The 22574-nt window shown below is 43.5% G+C and overlaps 1 protein-coding gene across 2 annotated transcripts; it reads right to left on the bottom strand.

The window, feature by feature from the left end:
* Positions 1-1004: 1004 nt before the first annotated feature.
* On the bottom strand, positions 1005-21387 carry RPN2 (ribophorin II). 2 transcript variants are annotated; one of them, XM_074604873.1, is made up of 18 exons: positions 21318-21387; positions 21041-21240; positions 18948-19043; positions 18069-18244; positions 17106-17181; positions 16582-16716; positions 14329-14505; positions 13824-13942; positions 13304-13409; positions 10802-10893; positions 9800-9914; positions 8930-9124; positions 8310-8396; positions 7648-7743; positions 6397-6472; positions 5390-5519; positions 3440-3525; positions 1005-1386 (listed from the first exon to the last, which is right to left on the bottom strand). In XM_074604873.1, exons 1-17 carry the CDS (start codon positions 21328-21330, stop codon positions 3474-3476), a joined length of 1941 nt encoding a protein of 646 aa, XP_074460974.1. In that variant the 5' UTR covers positions 21331-21387; the 3' UTR covers positions 1005-1386; positions 3440-3473. The 2 variants fall into 2 exon arrangements, with proteins under 2 accessions (XP_074460974.1, XP_074460975.1); XM_074604874.1 differs by lacking the exon at positions 3440-3525 and having other exon boundaries at positions 21318-21382.
* Positions 21388-22574: the final 1187 nt, after the last annotated feature.

Raw genomic sequence — 22574 nt, forward strand, 5'->3', positions numbered from 1 at the left:
TGTGAGGTTCTTTGGAGGATTTGGCTCCACACCCCTTTATCCACATGCTTGCTGGCTGATATAATTTTCTTGGATCTCCAAGAGACATTTGATAAAGTTCCTTTGCCAAAAGGCCTTTAAAGAAACCGGTCTGACATGGGACAAACAGAAGCCAACACACAGATGCAGGGGAGGGAGCAACTGTTAAAGTTTCCTACGTGGAAGTTGCTTATCAGGAGGAGATTTTGGCCTTTGGTTATTACTATCCTTCAATAAAACCCAAGTCTGCTGCCTCAACACTGTTTAGTGTCTTGAAGGTGGTAAGTAATTGAGGAGTTCATTAATTAATGAACTCATTAATGAATTACTGAAAAGTTAAATGTTCAAGACCAGGCTGGATGGGGGTTTGAACAATCTGGTCTAGTGGGAGGTGTCCCTGCCCAGGGCAGAGGGGTTGGAACTAGGTGGTCCTTAAGGTCCCTTCCAACCCAAACCATTCTCTGATTCTAAGTTAGAAGTCAAATAACTCAAATGTGGCCACATAGCATTTGGTTTCATGGAAGAACAGAGACAATAACCTCAATCAAACTCGTATTTGAGGTGAAACGGTTACTTCCAGAGGCTGGAAAGAAAGTGAACCCACTCAAGGGACCCACCAAAGCCACAGGGGTCAGACACAGCCAGGGACACCAGCACTGCAGCTGGCTCCCCGCAAGGGCTGGAGCCCGAGGACCCACAGCAACTCAGCACATCCCAGCCTGATGCCATCCTGAAGTCAGAGAGAAGAGCCATTAGTCAAGAAATGCAGATGACAGCGTCACACAAGGGACAGACAGGAGTGGGAAGTCCCCCCCCAATAAACATGTCCCTCTGGGAAAGGACATGAAAGAACAGGAAGCTTCACACAGCAATGACTCATACACAAAATTACCCACCAGAAAAAGCTCTTTTCATTCTCATGTGAGCCCAACTTCCAATCAGAGCCTCTGAGACAGCCAAAAAAAAAAACCACAAAAACCCCAAAATTCAGGACCATTCTTTCCTCTTTATTCACAAATCGTTCAGGATGAGGAGAGGGCACCTGGGGAAAGGCAGAATTATACTTTCTTTTTCCTCTTTTTCTAATGGATATTCAAATGTCCTGGGAGAAAGAGGGGGGAGGATCCAGGGAAGAAAGGATTTTCTGGATTCATATGAAAAGCACACAAGTAGCATGAACACAACGATGAAAATCAGATTTTAAAAAAAGGAAAAAGGATAACTGGCACCCTTTTGACTTAATATTAAAAAAAAAAAATCTGCTTCTGCCTTCCTTCTTCAGGTCTTTCAGTTATTTATTCACTTCTGTTCTGAAGGCATTTGCTTTGTTTTTCCCCATTTCTTCCATTCTTCTGGTACTAGTGTGTCCTGGAAAGAAAAACCCGAAAAATTAACTCTCCCAGCCAACAAAGCACTTCCTTGCGCAGTAAAAGTGTCCCCACACCCCTCATTCTCTCTCAAAGGAAGCTTGTCGGAGTGATAAAGCCAGTACTGCAATGGAACAGAGGACTGAATTCAAGGAGGATGGAAACAGTCAGACAAAATGAAGGTTAATTACTGGTGCAAAAGGGATGAATGAGCCTTGTGAAATACAGAACTGAACAAAAAAGCAGGACTTAATGCAAAGCCTGCAGGTACTTTAACTGCTCTTCTACTTTAAAAAGGAGCAATCTACCCACTTGGAATCAGCTAGTCCACGTAAACACAAAGATCTTCACATCCCCAAGAAGATGAAGTAGTCTAATGTGGGCACAGTAGACCCACCTTTTTGGGGTCCTTTTCCCTTCCAAGATGCCAGACAAGGGCATAGCTACAGATGCTGAGCGCTTGACAGTCCAGCCTAGAAGCTGGCAACAATACAGTCTTAGCTGACGTAACTGGGGCAGCAGAAAACCCAGCAATAAGGACAAATGCTTGTGACTGCACATGGCAGCAAAACCCAACTTACTGTTTGTGGGTAATAAGTTATTTGCAGTATCACTCACAGCCCATGGGGAATTAAGGAGTTAAATTACCAGGCTGAGAAACAGAAAACATGCAAGCTGTGGAGAACGTGAGGCATTTGGTAACAGGCCACTAAAAAGCTGAAAATCATTGGCCCAGAGCTATGGTAACAAGAAGCGTCCAGGGACCAGAACAATACCAGCAAATGCGGCCGGGATGCAGCCAGCATTCACCTATGAGAACAAGCGACAGCCATCTCCAGTTCCTCCTCATTTACTTGTCATAGCTTGTTCTGTGCTCAAATACCTCAAAACACTCCAGGGAAAGACGAGATAGTAACAGGGTGTTTTTCTATGGGACATGATGCCAAATTCTCCGTAGGTGATTTCCATGAAACCATCCTCCATCATACTATCTGATCTGCAGACAGGAGTTTATACCACAGTGCACATCATTTTTGTGACACGGCCACCCACGCTGGTTTTGTTTGGCACAAAAAAACCTGAGCTCCATTCAACGTGCTGTGTGTGTGTGCCTGGAGCACTGACTGTGAACATAAGAGAAAGCAGACGCTCGTGAGATGTACCACTGCAGCACGTTGTACAGTGATTTCAGTCTCATCACAGGATTTGTCCCAGATGCTCTCTCCCTTCCCCAAAATAAAAGAGTGCACTGAACGAGGCACGAAGCCACACACGCGCATTCAGAATTGGGCAGCATGCAGAGCGGCAGGCAGTCCTGCCTCCTGTGCCATGGTGGATGTAGCAAACTGGGACCTTACCTGCTCAGAATGCAAGGAAGTGAAGGACTTTGCACTGGTAAGTGACAATGGAGACCTATCAGATGCTGGTATTGAATGGAGGGGGCTGCTGCCACTGCTGACTGAGCCATCGTGACCAGTTCAGTCTAATAGAAGGGTGAACCCTGGACTTGGTCGTGTTCTCAGCTGAATGAGGTGGTGCTGACCTGGCTCTGCTGCACACAGAGCTCTTACCACCCCAAGCAAGGACGTAATTCAGCACTCAAGAGTGCCTGGCAGCTGAATAACCAAAACACTGCAGATGGGGATAGGGGGTACCAACAGCAGGATGGGAACAGCCCAGATATCAGCCATCCTCCTCATGTCCTCCTCCAGCCGACGTTACTAATAACTTATTTACAGGAACGATACTGCTTCAACTAGGTTTATAGCTGCTTGGTACCCAAGACAGTGTATTCACATGTGCACATGTTACCATACAGACTTCAGATGATTAAGGAAATTGCACAAAGGCAATTTAGTCACAGAGGACATGTACTGCTAATATGCAAACCCAGCTGTAGCCAAGGACACCCAAGGACTGATTTAAAGCCCAGTAAGTGATGTTGGAAGGAAGCACCTTCAGCTCAGGTATCTTTTTGTACCAGGAGTGAGTGATGATGTGAAATGGAACAGCAGCATGCCCGGGAAAGGCAAATTCCAAAAAAAGGCCCTTACTTCTAGAAGAGCTGGTCACTAGCAAAACCCCCTTTTACCGCAGCGTTCTATACTTTGCCAACCTACTGCTCTGCTCTGCAGCGATCCTGCCAAAAGGAGAGAGGAAGAAAAAGTTCAGAGTAGATAGGAAGGAGAAAAGCAGCCCTGCTCCAGGAACCAGAGCCAGTGACAGAAACACAAAAAGCAAAACCAGGCCTTCTGGTAACTTCTGTAAAAAGATGGTTTATACAGTCCCCTTCCCACGCCCGCCAGCTGCCTCCATAGTGGAGCAGCAGCTTTGCCTCAAAGTGCAATCTAGTTAATTATCATTGCACTTCAACATCCGAGACAGGCTAGCAGAGCGTTAACAAAAAGATGTCTTTTTGAACTTTAAAGTCACATACAAAGGGTTTAACTTTAGCCTAAGGTAGAAGTTTTACTTTCAAATTTGCCATTGTAGTTGCAGCTTCATGTCATTTACAGTGAAAAAGCATACAGACACCCCCTGCAGTGTTTTGAAGTAGGAACCAACCACCTGCATTTATGTGCTAACAGAAGCCCTGGTTGAGCGAAGACACTTAGAAGTAAGCTTCATTGTATTCTTTTTCCCCAAATTTGTGTCCTAGGCAATCTGTAATTAATAATGATTTTATACTCGCTCTTTAAATTAAAAAGGGAATATTATTTGAATGACATAACATAGCCCTGTCGGCAACAAAATCCCAGTAGGAACTGTTATGCCAACAAGCGAAAGTGCCACAGTGGAGAGCGCTGGACAACCGAGGGAGCAAGGCTGAGAAAGCCAGAAGGACGGTATGGAAAGGGTTAATTAAAATAATCATCTCCCCTGCTACAGCCATACAAGTAGAGATGTTTTAAAGACAACAAATCAATGCAAAACCCCCCAAAACTAAATTCTGGTGTTTTTTTTTTTTTATTATTTTTTACAGCTCTTGTCCTGGTTTTATTACAGTTTAATCAAAAAATAGTGAGAATCCAGGGATATCTATGCAAATAAGTCTGCAAGGATAAACAACTCCTAGGGGCTCAAAAAGGGGAAAGTAAGAAAAGGACAGGTTTGATGGCAAAGCAGGTCAACAAGATCATCTTCAAAGCCAAATTCTACATTAGTACAAAAAAGCTAAAACTTAAGTCTCACATGGAAACCTCATGAGGCAGAAATGAAGGAGAGGAAAGGGCTCAACCTCTAATTAATGCACTGTATTGGAAGCTTGGGTCAGCAAACTGCCTGCAGGCTGCCTAAGCCATGGCACATTCATGAGACACTGCGTGGCAGAAGACAAACGTGTGAAGAATCAGTCCAATGCCAGTACAGAAATGAATGTTGTATCCCTAACATTTACCAGGATTTTCCCTGTTTTCCCTTGTCTGTTGCTGCACACCTCCGATAAGCATCTGCTTCCCTTTTCTCTACAATCCCCCTTTAGGGAGGGGAAGACAGGAATCAGATATGCCCCACCTTACCTTCCTCCTCTTAAAACTTATCTCACAAGCATAGCTACAGAAGAGTTGGGCCTCTTCTGCATTTATACTGGCTTTCACTATCTAGCAATATTGTAAGAGCTTGATATACCATGTAGTAAAACAAATTTCTCAGTGAATGTGGGTTTACCTGTGCCAAATGGGGGTTTCCCTATGTCAATGTACACACACTTCCACCCTTTGCTTTCTCTGTGCGCCTGATTGCTTCAGCAAGTGGCCACCATTCCCTCTGAAGGAGCAGTTTGCTGCATCTCAGTGAGAGCAGCTCATTGCCCTACTCAGTTCAAGCCCTTATTCTCAAAACAGGCACAAAAGTGGGACTGAGCAGCCCATCCCCACACACAAGATCCAAGAATCAAAAGCAGCGTTCATTACTGTATCAATTACTGACACATGATAGCATCAACATGCTCTCCTTCCCACTGACTTTAAAAGCAGCTCCCACCAACACATTCGTCCCTGGCTTACCGTTTTACTGCTTTCTGAGCCAGCATCCTGTTGCCTGCCAGGAATGTGACGCCACCCAAAATGGCCAAGTACTTCAGAGTCTGGAACATGTTGAGCTGAGTCCAGTAGACATACATGAGTCCCAACATTGCTGTGAAAAAAAGACAGAGCCCATGGCTGAAACTGCATTTCAAAGTCAAACCATTTCTTATCCTTAGAACAATCGTTAAGTTGTACTGCCACGCCTAAGCACTGGGTTTCTATCTCACATCTGAAGCTCTGAAGCGGCAGATCTAAAGACTACTTTACTGCCAGGGGAAGAAGGTGTCTGGGTCTCCATACTAGAGAAAAATGTGACACTGATATTTGGAACCAATCCTCTTGTGGCAGAATTATGGACATATTATAGACATTAAAAGGAGGAGGATACTCTGGATTTCAATAGAGGTTATTAACCTTCGCAAATTTGTAGGAAACTGGCTTGGATTAAGCAACACACTATCATTTGGGAAACAGATCCAATGTTCTCCCAACCTGCTATGTTTTTGAAATTCTGTCAAGACAGTAAATAACTGTGCAACTAAAGGTAAAATAAAATTGATGAAAAAAAATTGGTCCAGCCAAAGAACAAGAGCAGCTTTCAGAGGAAGAGCTCTAAAGAAAAGATGTAGACCACAGTCCCGCAGGTTTCAATCCCCACAGAAACTCCCTTGCTTACAAAGGATAAACATGCAATAAAGAAAGTGTGACCTCTGGAAATAAGAAGTTCTATTAAGTACAGATAAATGGTGTGTGAGAGGAGCCCGGATAACGACCGCTGTTATAAGCTGATGGCCAAAACAGGTTTATCACCATATTAACAGTCATAAAAAGCAGGAAGGCAGATGAAAACAAGAGAACAAATGTTATGCTATTATGTCATTATAGTTAATAGACCACAAGACCATTAACCACCAGGGCTCTCATCTGTAACTCCCAGGTGAGGAGGTCAAACAAAGCAGAAAGCCCAATAAGTGATGGGCACTTACCAGCATGTCCCAGGTGAAAAACAATGGTGCTGGGAGCAAAGCTGAAGTTGGAGATGTTGGCACCTATCTTTATCCACTAAAAGGAAAAGAAACAAAACCTGAGTTACAACAGCCTCGTAAACACAAGCTTTTATTTTAAACATCAGTATGTTTCAAGCCCATTTGCTTTAACTTCAACAAATACAGCATATTCTCTACAGAAGCATTTGTTTCCTACTACAAGAGGACAGTAGTAATTTTGCCAAAGACAGCACTGTTGAGCTCCTTTAGTGAAAATTTCTCCTGCCGATTCTGACTGACCGAAAGCAGTTCCTCAATTATCTATCCTAAACTGATGAGAGGGTATTGCTCCAAATCTAAATTTTCCAGAAAAATAAACATTGCTATTTCTATCCAGCTGAATTAATTTCAATTAAAAAGACAAAAAAAGGTAAAGTTCTAGTTTTGAACACAGCAAAAAACCAGCTATAGATACAAGATGTGTGCTCATAAAAACATTTCAGTTTTTAGACCACAAAAGAGAAAGGCATGAAGGATGGAAAACAGGAGCAGAAGCAATGAGATTTTTCATTAAAGTGTCATCAACATATATATTGTGAACCCCAGAGACCAGTGGACATGACTAGCTGAATGCCAGCTTTCAGCAAGCCCACCTAATGGGAAATTTCCGCCAAGCAAGCGATGAGTTTAATCCTCCAAATAAGGACTAATTTAACTTGACTAGATGAGATTTTTGTATTGCATTAAGTTCAAAATACTGATCTGATGATACAGTGAGTAGCAGTAGAGGTTTTAACTACAGACACACAAATACCAATTATGTCCATAAATGGGAATCAAGCTGCTAGGATTAAGTCACACAGATGTTGTGATGGATGTACTAAGTGCCAGGCAGAATCGCTGCTTTTTTTTTTTTTCCTGTGGAAGTCTAATGTTAGTTATAACTTAACGTGCCCCCTGTTACTCAACATCCCTAGCGGAAGCACGCTGAAGAAACTCACCCCACCTACTTCTACTTGGCTGCAGCGTTCTGCTGTTTTGACTATAAACTCAGAAAACGCCAAGAGTTTAGGAAAGAAACAATACCTGACCAACGCTCTGCGCTGACATTTGCTAGCTACGACTGCAGTACTGCCATGCTAGTCATGATTAACCACGAGTTTTAATACAAAGTTTAGCTGGCCAACCTCCTAGGGCACCTTGGACTGGATGGGAAAAAAAATTTCTTCTTCTGTGGCCCAGTTCACTCACCAGAATGAGCAGCAAAAGCAGTGGGGAGAGAATCAGTGCTGTGAAAGTGTTAGATACCACAGTGGGAGGCCTCTTCTCAGGTTCCCTGAAGAGGTGCTGCAAACAAACAAAACCAACTCATAAGTAGGAGTATTCCAGCAGAGCAGCTTCTCAGCTCCCCAGAGCAGCAGCTGCAGCCCTGGTGCTGTTCCCAGACGTTCCTTTGGATGATAAGCATTCCTCGTAAGGCAAAGACTAAAGTAGTGGCTATTCCAGTTTCTGCACATTTGATCTCTTGCACAGTTAACTTCTCCTTGCACTCACAGAAGCACTTGTTAGCTTGTCATCAGCACAGATGGCTGGAATGAAGCAAGAGAAATCTTCAGAACAGAGAGCTTTCTGCAGTGCTCACCTAGTCAAACTTCCACATTTGAACCTTTTTAGCATCGCCAGTTGCCCTCTCACAGGTAGGACACAGGTGATTTATTCATATTCCAGAGGACTGCAACACATTTCTTTCCATTAAGCAGTAACTCTGGTCTTCCTTTAGTTACATTACTTACACAGTACTATTTTTTTTTTAATGAAAGATGACTTTTCAACAATAAATTATGATGAGAACAAATAGTACTAGCAGGTCTAGCCCCCCCATCTCCACACATAATTTTGGTTTTTGACTGTACCTGGATTTCAGGTTTGGGAACAAAGAGGTTCTTGGACTGGACGGTGGATGGTGCATCCTCTTCTGGGAATTTGATCACAACATCAGCCTGAAATGAAATAACAGAGTTACATGAAGTTTGATTTTAATGTATTAAAAGTTTTATAAAACCTATTCCATTACTGTGGCCTATTTCCCTATTTGTCAATCTATGATTGAAAAGATTTTTTTTAAAGAAAACTAAGAAAAAGGCACCAGATTTTTTTAAGAAGCAACTTCTCCTAAACAAAGGCAGTAATGCCACTCACCCATCACTAAGAGTTGGGCTTATTTCCAGCATAGCAAGCACAGAAAGGCTAAACCTTGAAGTGCTTGCTGGGAAATTACAATCAAACCCATAAACATTCTGGCATTTCTGTTCCACCACATGATGAAATGAACGTTCATTTCAGTCTTGCCTTGATGCTTACTTAAAAACTTAAAACGAACAGCAAACCTCAGAGACCACAAGTGGCCAAAAAGATTCTGGTTCACTACAAAGAACAAAGACACTTGAGCTTTTTTCTTCCAAGCCTGTACCATGCCCTCCTGTCAAACTGCCAGTAATCTCAAAACCACACCACCACATTTCCAGCTACATACCACATTCCACAGGATTGGATTTTCCAGAGTGGCATCTCCAATTATCAAGTAAAGAGTGTAGGTACCAGAGGCAGAGTCAAATTCAGTCTTTCTCTCAGACGTATCCAGTTCAAACTTGTATACGTTCTTGCTATCTGGTTCTGCAACAAACACTACCTCCTGGCCAGTCTTTTGGTTGTGAAGTCGGACAAAAGTCTGAAAGGAAAGATTGTTAAGGTTTCTGAAATATCTCACAATAAGTGAGCTTACAAGCGCCGGTGAAACCAGAGATTTACCTCCCAAAAGCACAATATTAACAAAATTTGGAGTACAAACTAGGAGCCCGGGTGTCTAGATCCCTTCAAATCAGCCAAGTTCTGTGTCTGTCTGAGTAACATTAACACAGGACCAAGACTGTCCAGTGGCCCACTGGGGTACAGGGCAATATACTGCATGTTACTCAACAGGGTATATATAACTGCACCCAACAGGGATGTATGCATCTATGGTTTTTGCTGTTCCCCCCCTCCTTTTTTCTATTTTATACAGCAAAAATAAAATTTTAAAGAAAGTCGATATTCAAGGAGTTTATCAGCAAACAATCTATATTAAAAAAAATCAGAAGTGTGCTTTTCCAGTGTGGACCACCTGCACTCACTTTGTTGAGTTAAATAAGACACAGTACCAGCGACAGAAAAGGCATCATTTAACATACAGCCCAAACAAGGGAATCCACTTCCCAATCCACCAAGATCAGTGATGTTTCACAGTCTATGTCAGAAACCTAAGGCCTCTCAAAACCTATCACATCTTTTAAAGACCAACTGTCACCTCAAACGCTTCAAGATGGAACATCTCAGTGATACAGCAGTGACAAAAATTTGTCCTAACCTGATGAGGGATGAGTTCAGCTCCACTGTTCACGTCTATCAGCTGGAAGGATAAAGCAAAATTCTGATGGCTGTCAGCAGTGAACGAGCCCTTGGCTTTGGCTGGGTAAGCTACCCTAGGAGGAAAAAAACAAACAAAACTGAGGTGATCTTCCAAGAAAAGGCCTGGCATTCAACGAAACCGAGGCATGCAAGCCTGTCTAGCAGTACTGCAGTTTACTCAGCATAATGAGCTATCTTATCAAAAAGTCAGGTAAACTAACACATCTTTCTCTTCCACCATAAATGTAAAGAAAATGAATGGAATTTTTAGAGGGATTTTTGTGAACTACATCCCTTGCCCATTTTCAAGTAAAACAGTAGTTTGTTTTAAGGTTCAAAGGAACAGCAGAAGGAGGTTTTGCTAATACTACACCCCACATTCCATTTAGCCAAGGCCATGCTACAACCAAAGGCGTGATGGCAGCAGAACAGAAAACACAGACACTCAAACTTCAGCACAGGAAGGCTGTACCAACACACACAGAGGGGCCTCAGTGAGGCTGTGCAACCTAACTCAGATTCTATACATTACATTATAACTGCTGTCAGTTAAAAAACCCATTCCATTAAATTCAGGTACACCTAGACATGGTACAGCCACACCCCCTCAATACAGTGTACACGTTGCTTTAGAGCATCTTTACCAAAGCTCAGTAATACCAGAATTAACATAATTCTTTTAACTTGCTTTGGCTATGGAGAGGTGCCAACAAAAGAACAGAAGACTCAAGTTGCCTGGCTTCTGTTAGTACTTACTTCAGTATTAAGGAAAACCACCTATAAAAATAATCAGTATTCTCTCAACAAACTCATGAGTTTAAGAGAAACAGCATGGGTATAACTCTGTAGTTATTCCAATACAGGATTCCTTTGCTTTAGCTGCAGTAGGTGAAGCTCAGAAGACCTCCAGTCTAGAGCCAGAGTTGCCCCTTAAAAGCTCACACACACCAAGTTGTTTTACCTGGTTGTTTTTGGCGCAATGCTCTGATCTTTATCCACAGTAGAAAGATCTACATTGGTAATTCCAACTTCCGTGGAAACTTTTACTTTCAGCTGCAACAAAGCACAACAGAAAATTACTCAGAGCACCCTACATAAACTAATTACAGTCAAGTTCATTGAAAAAGCTTTAACCTCTTCTGTCCCCTTCCCCAAAGAGGGTCTTACACTAAGCCAAAGACAGAACCTAACCCGAACAGAAGGATCTACAGCAATTTACCCTTCTGGCAAAGCTCCCGCATCAGTCACTAACCCTAACCCAACCCCTTCCTCCCAGGTCTGAAGACACCAGCTTCTCAGTCATGTTGGAGTTAGTTGTGCTGTTTCATTAAAAACAGTTCTCCAAAGGGCAGGTATCCAAATCCAACTCATTTTCCATTTAAACTAGCAGAAACTAGCTACTAAAGATTACATCACATATGATACAAGTTAAAACTGCCCATGCGTATGCACCTCTGCTTACTGGATAGCAATTTGAGACGTGAGAGGTCTCCGGACAGCAACCAGTTGTGTCTTTGTCGTCTCCTAAAGCCCGACAGGTTTCTGATGATTTTATTGCCAGCAGGCAAGAGCCAAAGCATTCCTGCAGACCCGCACTTTGCTCAGCAAGCCTTCCTTTGGAGTCACAGCATTTATCACTTAGCACAGGGCAGCCAATAAGGCCCCGCCATTTATCACACTCCTTTGTGCTAAGTGCTGGATACACCCCGAGCAGAGAAATAACTCCCTGCTCTCTCCCCACTCCCAAACCACAGACCATCCAGGCAGCGAACTTCGGCGGGTTTGACTGATTTCAGTCCTTCTCTCAAACATAAGCAGTTACTGCAGTCTGTAGTTTTTAATTAGCACATTTGTTCTCACAGCTTACAAACGCTCCCCTGGAGAATTAAAGTTTCATTGCCAAGATATTTTTCAACCTATACTACAATTTGTTATTACAGGTTTGCTCATGTGAAGCAGCCCCACACCCTCACACTGAAAAATAATTCACAGAGAACCGGTGGGAAGAACATGTAAAAAACACAAACCAAACTATTCAGGTCAGACTTCAAACACAACAATCTTGGCAGTTCCTTTGCAATAAAAAGTGTAATTTAAGACAGAGGTTACCCCTGGAACTGGATCCATTAGCATGTCGACTATTCAGGCTAACTTTAGTAAAACCTTAGGTTGTTTTAAGACGGGAGCAAAGAAAGATAGACTAATGAAATATCCATTTAAAAAAAAGTTAATGTGAAGGCAACTCAGAGCTGCTGCACACAGCCCCTCCAACTGAACAGTACACAAACAGCTCTCAAATATTTTAATGCCAGGAAATGCAGTCTCTGCCTGGAGTAATAACCCACTGATTTAGCTCATTACTGTCAAAACGATGGTGCATTAAGGACAATTAATGCTAATAACAGTAAGGAAAAAAAAAAAAGCAGCTCCCCCAGCAGTCCTCCCCCATAACAATGTGTCTTATTAGAAGCAGTTCACACAAAGCTGCTCCAGCATTAATGCATTCCTACTGGTACCTCTGTGTGCCAGCAGCGAGCTTAAGCAGCACCAATCAATGCCCTTTTGACACTCCTAAGTGCCATTACTAATACAACGACAACATCAATTTGATACACGGAGTAAAGGTCAGCAGTTGTAAATAAGCATCTTCCTCCACCTCCACTCCAAGCTGACTATGTTGGAAGACTTTAAAAACTAATCTTTTCCTTAAATAGGCGATTGGAGCAAAAACTAACCCTGAGAACAGACATCATTGGAGAAGAGCATTCTCCGCTGTTGACACTGAAGTGACTATATGAATAGACACAGATGTTGCATTCTTCTCACTGTAACAAACTTGAGGAAAGTAAAACTCTGAATGTTTATATAAAACTTCTTCAGAAAGATGGGGTATAACAGCTTTTGCCACCAAAAGGGGGGGTACGTAAACACAAAATGAAGATTTCACTTGCTTTGGTCACTATTTCTCCACTACAAATGCAACATGATATACACAGTTAGGAGATGCCAAAACACCCCCTTGACTCTTTTCTAGGGCTCTAGAGCTTATATAAACTGACAACAAATGCTCAGCTTCCATACATCAGGCAATCACCAGACAACTGCTAGCCAAGCCTTGAAATCTGCAGACTCAAATCTTGAATGCTCTGCAGAACTAACATTCTTAGTAATCATTTCTGCATAGCTACTTTGGGCTGCTACATAAACACTTCCACTGTTAGCTTTTGTTCATACGCTGTCAGATCAGCATCTAAGTGATGTCAGTTTTGACATTTACACAAATCTCTTTTGATCATATATTAATCTGGTTACTGGTCATAATCCTGAGTCAAAATCCAATTCATTACAGAAAAACATGTGATAAAAATGCCGTAAAACTGACAACATCCTTAATGGGTATAAAGAAAAAGCCGTTTCAGTGAAAGAGGCGCAGAATTAAAATGCCATCAAAAAGCACACCCACCTCAACTTTGTTAGCAATAAATCGCTTATCTCCATCAACACTGATAGAGAAATCATAATATCCACTTGCAGGTTTCACATTCATGAAGTTCAGCTCAAAGACGTCTCTATAACAAAAGCAGCAAGGTGTTAAGTGTCCTCTACGATACTAACAGCAGCCTACAAATAGGTAACATCTTACTACCAATACGTCTCCAAATATGCTAGATTAAGCAGGCAAATAGTCAAACGCAGCACAAAACTAACATGGCTAAGTGCAGCAGGAAAGGAATTCTTAAAAGTGTCCCCAAAGTCAGAAGAATGTTGCAATTCTCCACTCCCAATCAAAAGAAAAAGCAACAGGAATTCACCATCACCAAACATGCCAAGTCACCCACTACCAACCAAACGCAACTACAGTGTTATGAGTTTTCCATCATACAGACATTTCTCTGGTGGAAGAACACATAAGGAAAATAAGTCCAACACTGTTTAAATAACACCTGTTTGCCTTACAAACTGTAAAAATAAGATTTTCTTACCCTGACAGAGTAAATGCTGTCTGTTGAAGGACAGTGGCTTTGCTTGATGCAGACTTGGCGTAGTCAAGCTTTACAGAAGCTTGAGTCAGTGGCTGGGACATAACGTCAGTTACTTGTAGCTACAAGAGAAAAAACCAAGAATTTCTGTGAAACCTGTTGTCCCAGAAGGAATGCAGAAGCACAGACGACTCACTACCCCTCTGCATTATACACCCCGAATTCTCCCTGCCCAGCATCCCAGATTCACCTACTTCTTCCTAACATAACCAGGAAAGCTAAAGTTTGTAATCAGCAGTGCCTTTTCAAGGTAGTGTCTGGGTAAGCCCTGGGTAAGGAGAGATTCCTAAGGATGACTTCATAAAAAGCACTAGAACCCCAGATTTACTGGAAACTGAATCCCGGAGCTAAAAATGAAAGACATCACCTTACACGTTCAGTCAGCCCAGACCTACAATACTAAAGATGAAGCCAAGAGATGAGTTAAGATTTGAGGCTAAGGACTCACCTTGAGTACGGGCTGATGGTGAGACACAGCTGCAGGTCCATCGGGAACAATAATGACAGGCAAGTGGTAGCGGTTCCGGGATAAAGAACCTGCAGCACAAGCAACGCTGAAGGCCTCTGAGAGTGTCTCAAAGTTTTTCTTGCTAAAAATTGCATTCATCAGCTGGATAATTTGATCCTGAAAGAGGAAAAGCAAATCACATATAAGTACCAGCAGCCTACCACAACACTGCAAACTGGCTCAGTATAATGTTATTAATAAAAACACAATTCATAAAGACTGTTTAATTTCCCATTTGCCCATAACTCAAGTTATGAGGTAACCCAAAATTAGCTACCTTTTGAATATCACATTAGCTTTCTTATTCTTGGCTGGGAGGTTCCAACCATAATGGCTGTAATTGTGCTGGAAACTTGCAAAAACCAGGATTTGGCTCCACCTCTTCAAACTACATATTTCAGAATGGAAGATGCTGTCAGCTCAACTATGGAGACTGTGTGCAGGTGCAAAAAGACAATTTGGCTCCAGGAGCCACACAACTGTCTTCATACAGCAGAGGAGGATTAGGCTAGATGCCCTGGCTACCTGCCAAGCTGGGAAGGCCATCGAGAGGTGATGCAAAGCATCCTAATGGTTCTGGAAGGAGCCAGTCTAGGCCCATGCAGGGTTATCCCCTTAGGCTCAGCAGTGTCCTCAAGCTAAGAGGATTAGCTTTAAAGCAGTACCACCAGGAGCACAGAGCCAGCTCTGCCTCCAGGATGTGCCTAAGCTAATTTGTTCTCTCCAAAGTTGGAGTGGGACCACGTCCCCCAGCTGGTTTTGCAGTCTGACTTCGTAGGGTTAGTGTCTCTGAGCCACACTCCACAGGGTATGCCATAGTATTCAGATTCTTCCATTACTCCCTGCTAGTCTAGCAAACGGAGGGTTTGGTTCCCTGTACTTTAGTCCAAGCAAAGGATTGTGGGCTAAATTCTAATCAGAAATGAGAATAATCAAAGACAATCCCAAATAAAGCAATCAGCGTACAATTTAGTAATGTACAAAGAACACTTAAAAATGAAATCCACTGCATCTCAAATTTTCACCCTACTACTTGCATTTATGAATACCAACATAGATGACATAATTAAAGAAAGCATCCAGACAGATACTACAGAACTCCCACACAGTGCAAATCCTGCAGTGTTTTTCATTTACGTGGAGGGCATGGCATAGCTCCAAACTGACTTAATTAGCAACTGACACTCTCATTTAAGTTGGGGGGAGGGGGGGGGGAAGGGAGCTATTTTTGCAGATACTACATGATAATTTTTCAAGAGAGTTGTGTGGCATTCTGGAGGCACCCTCACCATTCACAAGAGAGAAACCTTTAAGACCCAACAATAGCACTTCTGACAGCACAATTCTGAAACAACACAAAATTATTTTCCTTAATTGGTCTTTTTTTTTTTTTAAACATCATTTGGACACTGACAGTTTGAATTGTTGTGTAGCAGAATCACCACCTCAAAAATGACATCAAAATTACTTTGCGTTAGTCTGTTTGGCAGCAGCATGGAAGAGAGCCAGGAATGAACTCAGATGTCTTACACTGGCTTCGGTCTCAACCCTGCCACTTTGCCTTGTGCTTTAGGGAGCTGCCATTCTCAATCAAAAGCATATCTAACTCAATTAACTTGTGGAAAAAAAATACTAAGTGGATAGCTTGCAGTAATGATTTCTAACTTAATCAAGCTCAAAAGAATTTTCCAACAGTCTTTCATTTTGGACAAGTTTTTGCATCTGAATTCCTGTAGGTGTGTGGGGTGCCCGACAGGGAGACAACATGAGTAGCAAACTCATGGTTTGGTGCCCGCATTTCCTCACAGGCAAATAACATTTGCAAAACACTTTGAAATGCTGGAAAGTACTAGACAAGTGCCAAATACCAGAACAAACTCTGGAACAAGAGAGGTTTTCTCAACAACTTGTCTTAATAAACAAAGAAAAACTAGGCCTCACTTGCAATTTCCTTCTGTACATTTAAAAAAGTTAAAAAACAAACCAAATTCAGCCTGTGATCTTAAAGTTGGAACTTCCTCCTACATTCTGTTACTTAGCTTTCCCTCTGAGATGTCCTTTTCCAAGGAGCATGCTCATTTTTTCCAGTAGAAACTCTAGCCGGTTATAGCGGCCTCTTGTACTGCACAATAGGGACAGGGCAATCCTTTTTGTGAGCTACAGCGTGGAAGGAAGGAAGAGGCAGATACAGACCTCCTTCATTGCTGGCTCTGTACCCACATGGTCTGACAGCTTATAGGCAGCAGCAACAAACAGCGCAGTAGTCTCAATTCCTTCTTCAAACTGCAGATAAACTCCACCCAAGTCATCCAGGCGAGCAACAAGATCCTGACAGAAAGAGTTATTACAATTTAAATTGCATTCTAGTAGATCTACAGAAGTTAACTCTACTGTTAGGCCCATAATCAAGAATATCTGTATGGGATCACGGAGGTATTTTGTAATAGTAATTTAGTAACAGGAAGAAAAAGAAACCTCCAGCCTTTAATGGATTTAATTATATTTAAAAGTCATGCCTTTCTGTGTTTCAAGTCCACTGTGAAACAGTTAAAAGCCCAGAAGAAATATCTGCTTGAAAGGAAGAGCCAAGGTAACCCACATCATGCAGGCAAGGAATTAGCCAGGTTGGTTTTTCATTTTGCTTTTCACATTAATACATCTTGTAGTATTACAGAGGTCTAACAAATTCCTGATTAGAGAGCATAGCGTGTTCCTACCTCTATCTCCTCAACAATGCCACTTAGATCTGCCTGCTGGGACAAGTAAGATGCCGTCTCCAAAGCCTGGATGGTTCTTAAACAACAACAAACAAAACCAAACAATTATATGATTTTCCTTCCTTAGAAGCCAAGAATCATTCAAATCAAAGCAACTACAGTTTCTATTCTGAATGAAGGGTAAAACAGCTGTTACTGCTTTCAGTTGACTCAAGGCAATGAATCGGGTGATTTAATGGAAACAGGTGATTAAATTGGGTGATTTAATGGAATTCATTAGGGAACACCACTTTAGCTTCATCAGTGCTGCAATAAACTCATAGATCCAAAGGCAGAGAAGAAACCAAACTTTTGATCACTGCATAGCACAGATCCCCAAACTTGCTACTGAGCGTTCCAGGACTACATTTTTTTTTTTTGTTCAAAAACGCAAGTTCTAAAGTTCCCTTTTCTTCCCTAGCTAAGGAAGTCTCTATTCTCTCATTTCACAGTTAAATTACTTAAATCTTTGGTAAGATTTGTCCTGCTTACTGGCATGTTTTTTTCCACCTCACAGAACAAGCATCCCAACCTACAAACAACAGGGCTGAGGAAGAGCATTAAGTCTATTGCAACCCTAAATGACACAGAACCATGGCTGGGTATTAACTAAAAAAGTCATTGCAAATCCTTTAAAAAGCGAAGGCTTCTTCAGGATGCCTTCTTTACTGACCGTTATTCTCGAACTAAACTGAATACATAAGCTCATTTGCAAAAATCACACAAAAAATAGCCCAAAAACGTATTTTTCATTCCCCCAGAGGGACAATAATGAACTAGACAAATACATCAAATGAAAACAGAGCACCTACTCTACTACATCTATATTACAAAAATTAAGTGTTAAAATACCCTTTACTTCCAAATTCAACTGCTTAGAGGATACACTCGCAACAATGAATAACTTCTGTCTGAAAGACTTACGCCAGTACGTTTTCTTCTTTGCTAAGACGAGCAGTAAGAGCACTAAGTGCTTCTTGAGATGCTAAAGGAAGGCCAAAGCCACTCAGGGCCCCAACGGCATGGAAGATCTGGGTGATTGAGGAATCCTCACTGACAGCTGCAAGCAGCAGCTCCCTGGTCTCATTTGAAATGGTAACCTGAGGAAGAACACAGGGAACACGTTGATTCACACTTGAAAAAACAAGGCCACCTAGCCACCACCAATTTCTTCCTGGAGCCACACACTTGACTGGTGAACTACTACAAGCTTTTGGGAAAAAGCCCCTTCCCATTCTTTACCTTTTAGTTTAATTAAATCCCTAAGTTTTGCTGTCAACTATCAATTAGTCAGGATAACCCACGATTCAGATTTATCCTGGTAACCTGCTACTGCATTTCATCTGGTATCACATCCTTGTGCAGCAGCCAGTGGCACTGACAAAAAAGGGGGCTTAGATATCCCACCCACAATTCAGCAAGGGTGGGATGCGTTTGCATCACTGCAGTGTTTCAACACAAGGTTTACATCAAAATTTACCATCCACCCAAAGAGTTTTTAATTGACACAGCTGCTGCCAATTCTATTAAAATGTGCTGCCTCCTTTTTTCTTAGTTACTGATGTTTAATCATGAAACATCCCCTCAGAATTACTCTGGACCAAACACTTGCTTTATATCTTTACACTTCGTATAGAGTCCTCCCCAACACTTCACAAGTTATTTACCTAAGAGACAACAGAGTACAACCCAGTAAAAGAAAGTAAAAGTAAAAGTTATACATAAAATAAAACCTAGAAAAAGATGGAGGTAAAGTATTTCCTTGGTAACATCTGACTTCAGAGCTCAGGGCTCCAAACTCACCTCGCAGCCAGACAGGACCCGGATGGACTGTGCAGCGTAGAACAGGGAATCGACACTGCTGGAGTCCACATGAGATTTGATGAAATTGCATGCAGCCTGCGAAGAAAACAGAAGTTAACTTACAACAACAGTCTTGACTTAAGCCACTGATTTAAATGATACTCTGAGACAACTTCATGTACACGGCTGTGCACTTTTATACCGAAAAAGGCAAATGAATAGCAATATTTGCTATGCAGCAGAGCCTAGAACTCCCCAGATCCTACTCTGCTAAGTGCTGCACAGGAACAAAGCTGTTTCCTGATAAAAGAGATAAGTGATTTTCACATAAACTCTACTGCAACCAGAATTCAGATTTAAATTGAGTATAATTATAAAATCTATCAAAATAAAAGTCCCACAGGTATATTTAGTAGGGAAAAATCTCCCAGGATAGAGAACAGACGAAGAGAAATTCTGTGGGCGAGCTTCCTTCCCAGCTGTATATTACACACAATCACTAATGGATGCAGAATATAGAATTTCAAAGCATAGAGAACGAGAAGTCGGGTAAGCAGCTACAGTATGAAGGCAAAGCAATGAGACTGCTCATTAATCTGTAGCCAGCTTATTAACTGACAACTAGATAGATAATTTAAGAATCCATTTTAACCAGAAAATAACCAAAAATTTAACAGCTCATATTCAAAGACCAGTGATTTACGTATTACAAGTAGGACAGGGTTTTCATGCTACAGTTATCTAGGGATCATAGAATGGTTTGGGTTGGAAGGGATCTTAAAGACCATCCAGTTCCAACCCCCTGGGTTGGGCAGGGACACCTCCCACTAGACCATGTTGCTCAAAGCCCCATCCAACCTGGCCTTGAACATTTCCAGGGATGGGGCAGCCACAGCTTCTCTGGGAAACCTGTTTCAGTGCCTCAGAGTAAAGAATTTTTTCCTATTATGTAATCTTAATCTCCCCTCTTTCAGTCTGAAACTGCTACACCTCATTCTATCACTACACTCCCTGATATAGGTTCAGGTGTTATGCCTAGCTATTATTTTTACTACCTCTACCTTTTAAATTGTTTCACCCCACGAAGAGGTACACTGCCCAGAAAAAAAGTCTCATCACAAACCTCAAACAACAAATAATTATTGTTTACCTGCAGAAGCAAACGCTGTATTATCATTGCCAAAACTAGGAACTATTAAAAAAACCCAGCCACACCGACATAAATGAAAGCAGCAGTTCCCAGCCCAGCCCGCAGATGACCAGTAACGGGCCACAGCGAGGTGTGCGGTGTAGTGAACTACATCTTCAGGAGCCTCACAGTTAAGAGTTTGTAGTGCAAATGCACAACACTCAAAATGAAACTAAGCCTAAATAGTTCAGAACTGCTAAACTATCTGAATTTTGGAGGAAAAAACAAACTTATGCTTACAGCTCAGGTGCACAGGTAAGCATGCCTGTGCACATAAGCAGGAATGCCTATGTAAGCAGGTTATTACAAGGACAACCCATGATACTTGAACTAGAATGACTTAAAGGCATGAAAGGGCAGTAAGCATCATGCTTATACCACAAGTCTTTGTTTCTAGCACACCAGGGAACGTATCTTATATACAAAAATACGAAGATCAAGTGACCTGACTGAATTCAGCGTGGGAAGTGAAATGAAATAATGAGAGCTCTATTTAACTGGCCAGCGAAGCAAACATGCCACAGGCAGAGATCTGTTTCACAAAAGAGTGGAGCAAACTGATAGCTCCAGTAATATCACCACAGGCTATGGAGGAGTGAGCCCTGAAACCACCGTTTATAGGCAGTAAGTGTAAGAGAGCCCATGGCACGTTATTGCCCAGACAAAGACGCAATTTATTCAAACAGCACACCTGAAGGATTGTCAGCAATTACCAGCTATTTGCTCTGATACTTGCTAAGAACATAACAGACGTATGCTTCACGCTTTCCTCACGATCCTGACAAAAGGGAGCTCGCCAGATAAAACTCCTTGTGGCTCACGTTCTGCTGCCGCGCTCCGCCTACGGCTCCTCAGCACAGCGAGGGCTGTGGAGCAGCAGCACCGCCGGCTCTCCACCGCTCACCTTCTCGTCTGCCACCCGCACCCCCAGGCTGCCGAGGCCCACGATGGAGTAGAAGGCGGCCTGCAGGTCGGCGAAAGGCCGTTCCAGCGCCGCCCTCAGCCGGGCCAGGTCGCGGGCGGTGAGGCGGTGGCTGGGGGCGAGGGCCTGGGCACCAGCGAGGAAGAGGAGGGCGACGGTCGCCGCCAGGCGCAACCGTGGGCCTGCGGAGAGAGAAGCAAGTTACCCACCAGCCTGGCCCTTCCCTTCCCCGCCACCCCCTCCCCAGCCCGCGCCTCACCCGGCGCCGCCATGATGCCGCCCGCCGCCTGCGCCACGGCGCCGCTTCCGCCCCGCGCCCCGCCCCGGACCGTACCATCGCTCCACGCGACGGGGGAGGAGAGAAGGCCGGTGTCTGCTGCGAGGCGGCCTCAGCCACACAGGCACCCGCTGCGGACACCGAAAAACAGAAAGCGAGAGCAGAGATCGGGGGGAGGATGCGGATCCTGAGGGGAGCGGGCGGCGGCGGGGCTGTCCGAGAAGCGGCAGCCGTGGCTCCCCCGGGAGACGGGAGTGGTACGAGCCGCCCGGCGGCGGGCGGGGGCGGCCCCTGGCGAGGATGTGGGCTGCGCTGATTGGCCGAGCCGCCCGCGGCGCTGCGCGCGCCATAGGTGCCTTAAAGGGGAAGGGGCGGGAAAGCGCGCCACGTGTCGGTGTCGGTGTCGGTGTCGCGTCATATACTGCCATGCCAAGCTGTGCCACTCCACGGTGTGCTGTGTCACACCGTGTCACGTAGGAGGCTGTGCCATGCCACAGTGTGTGGAGTCGCACCATGTCATGTAGGATGCTGTGCCACTCCACGGCATGCTGTGCCACATCATGTCACGTATGGTACTCTGTCACTCCGTGGCATGCTGTGTCACACCATGTCGCATATGATACTGTGCCACACCATGGCATGCTGTGTCACTCCATGTCATGGTGCAGGAAGCTGTGCCACACAATGGCGTGCCATGCGATGTCCTGCCATGCTGTTTCATGCTACGCCATGCCCTGCTGTGCCACACCGTGCCACAGCCAGGTGCAATGCCGAGCCGTGCCACCCCACACCTTTAGAAGCTGCCCACGCTGCTGCTCTCAGAGCCCCATTGCACCATTTCCTCGCTGTCCCACTGTCGTGGTTTTGGCCAAATTGGCCAATGGCTGGCGACAGATGCTCCCCCCCAAGCTCTTGTACACAGAGAGGAGGAGGAGAGATAAAAAGATTTACGAGTTTAGAAGAAACTAAACTACTTTGATGAAATATTAATAATAAAATAAAAAAGAAAATAATGAAATAGATACAGTATATACAAAACCATATTGAGCTGCCAGGATGATGTCACCGGCAGGCACTGGGGAAGTCCCAGGCTGGACTCAGTGACAGGTGGGAATGGGGTTCCACAGCTGGAGTCAGGAACCCACAGGTCGGGATCAAAGGCAGATGAACAGACAGGGTCCTCCTTGGACATCGGCCACTGAAGGATGAGACTTGACCTTTTGATCCCTCAGCTTTTAT

This window comes from Larus michahellis, chromosome 12 (genome assembly GCF_964199755.1).
Source record: "Larus michahellis chromosome 12, bLarMic1.1, whole genome shotgun sequence".
NCBI lineage: Eukaryota > Metazoa > Chordata > Aves > Charadriiformes > Laridae > Larus > Larus michahellis.

What these genes read in the sequence shown, in the direction of transcription:
- RPN2 (XM_074604873.1), bottom strand. An exon ending in TTATTGCTAACAAAGTTGAG is followed by an intron (nt 10,894 to 13,303) that starts GTGGGTGTGCTT and finishes GCTTTGTTGCAG; the next exon opens with CTGAAAGTAAAAGTTTCCAC. An exon ending in TGCTTTTGCTGCTCATTCTG is followed by an intron (nt 6,473 to 7,647) that starts GTGAGTGAACTG and finishes TTTTCCTTTTAG; the next exon opens with TGGATAAAGATAGGTGCCAA.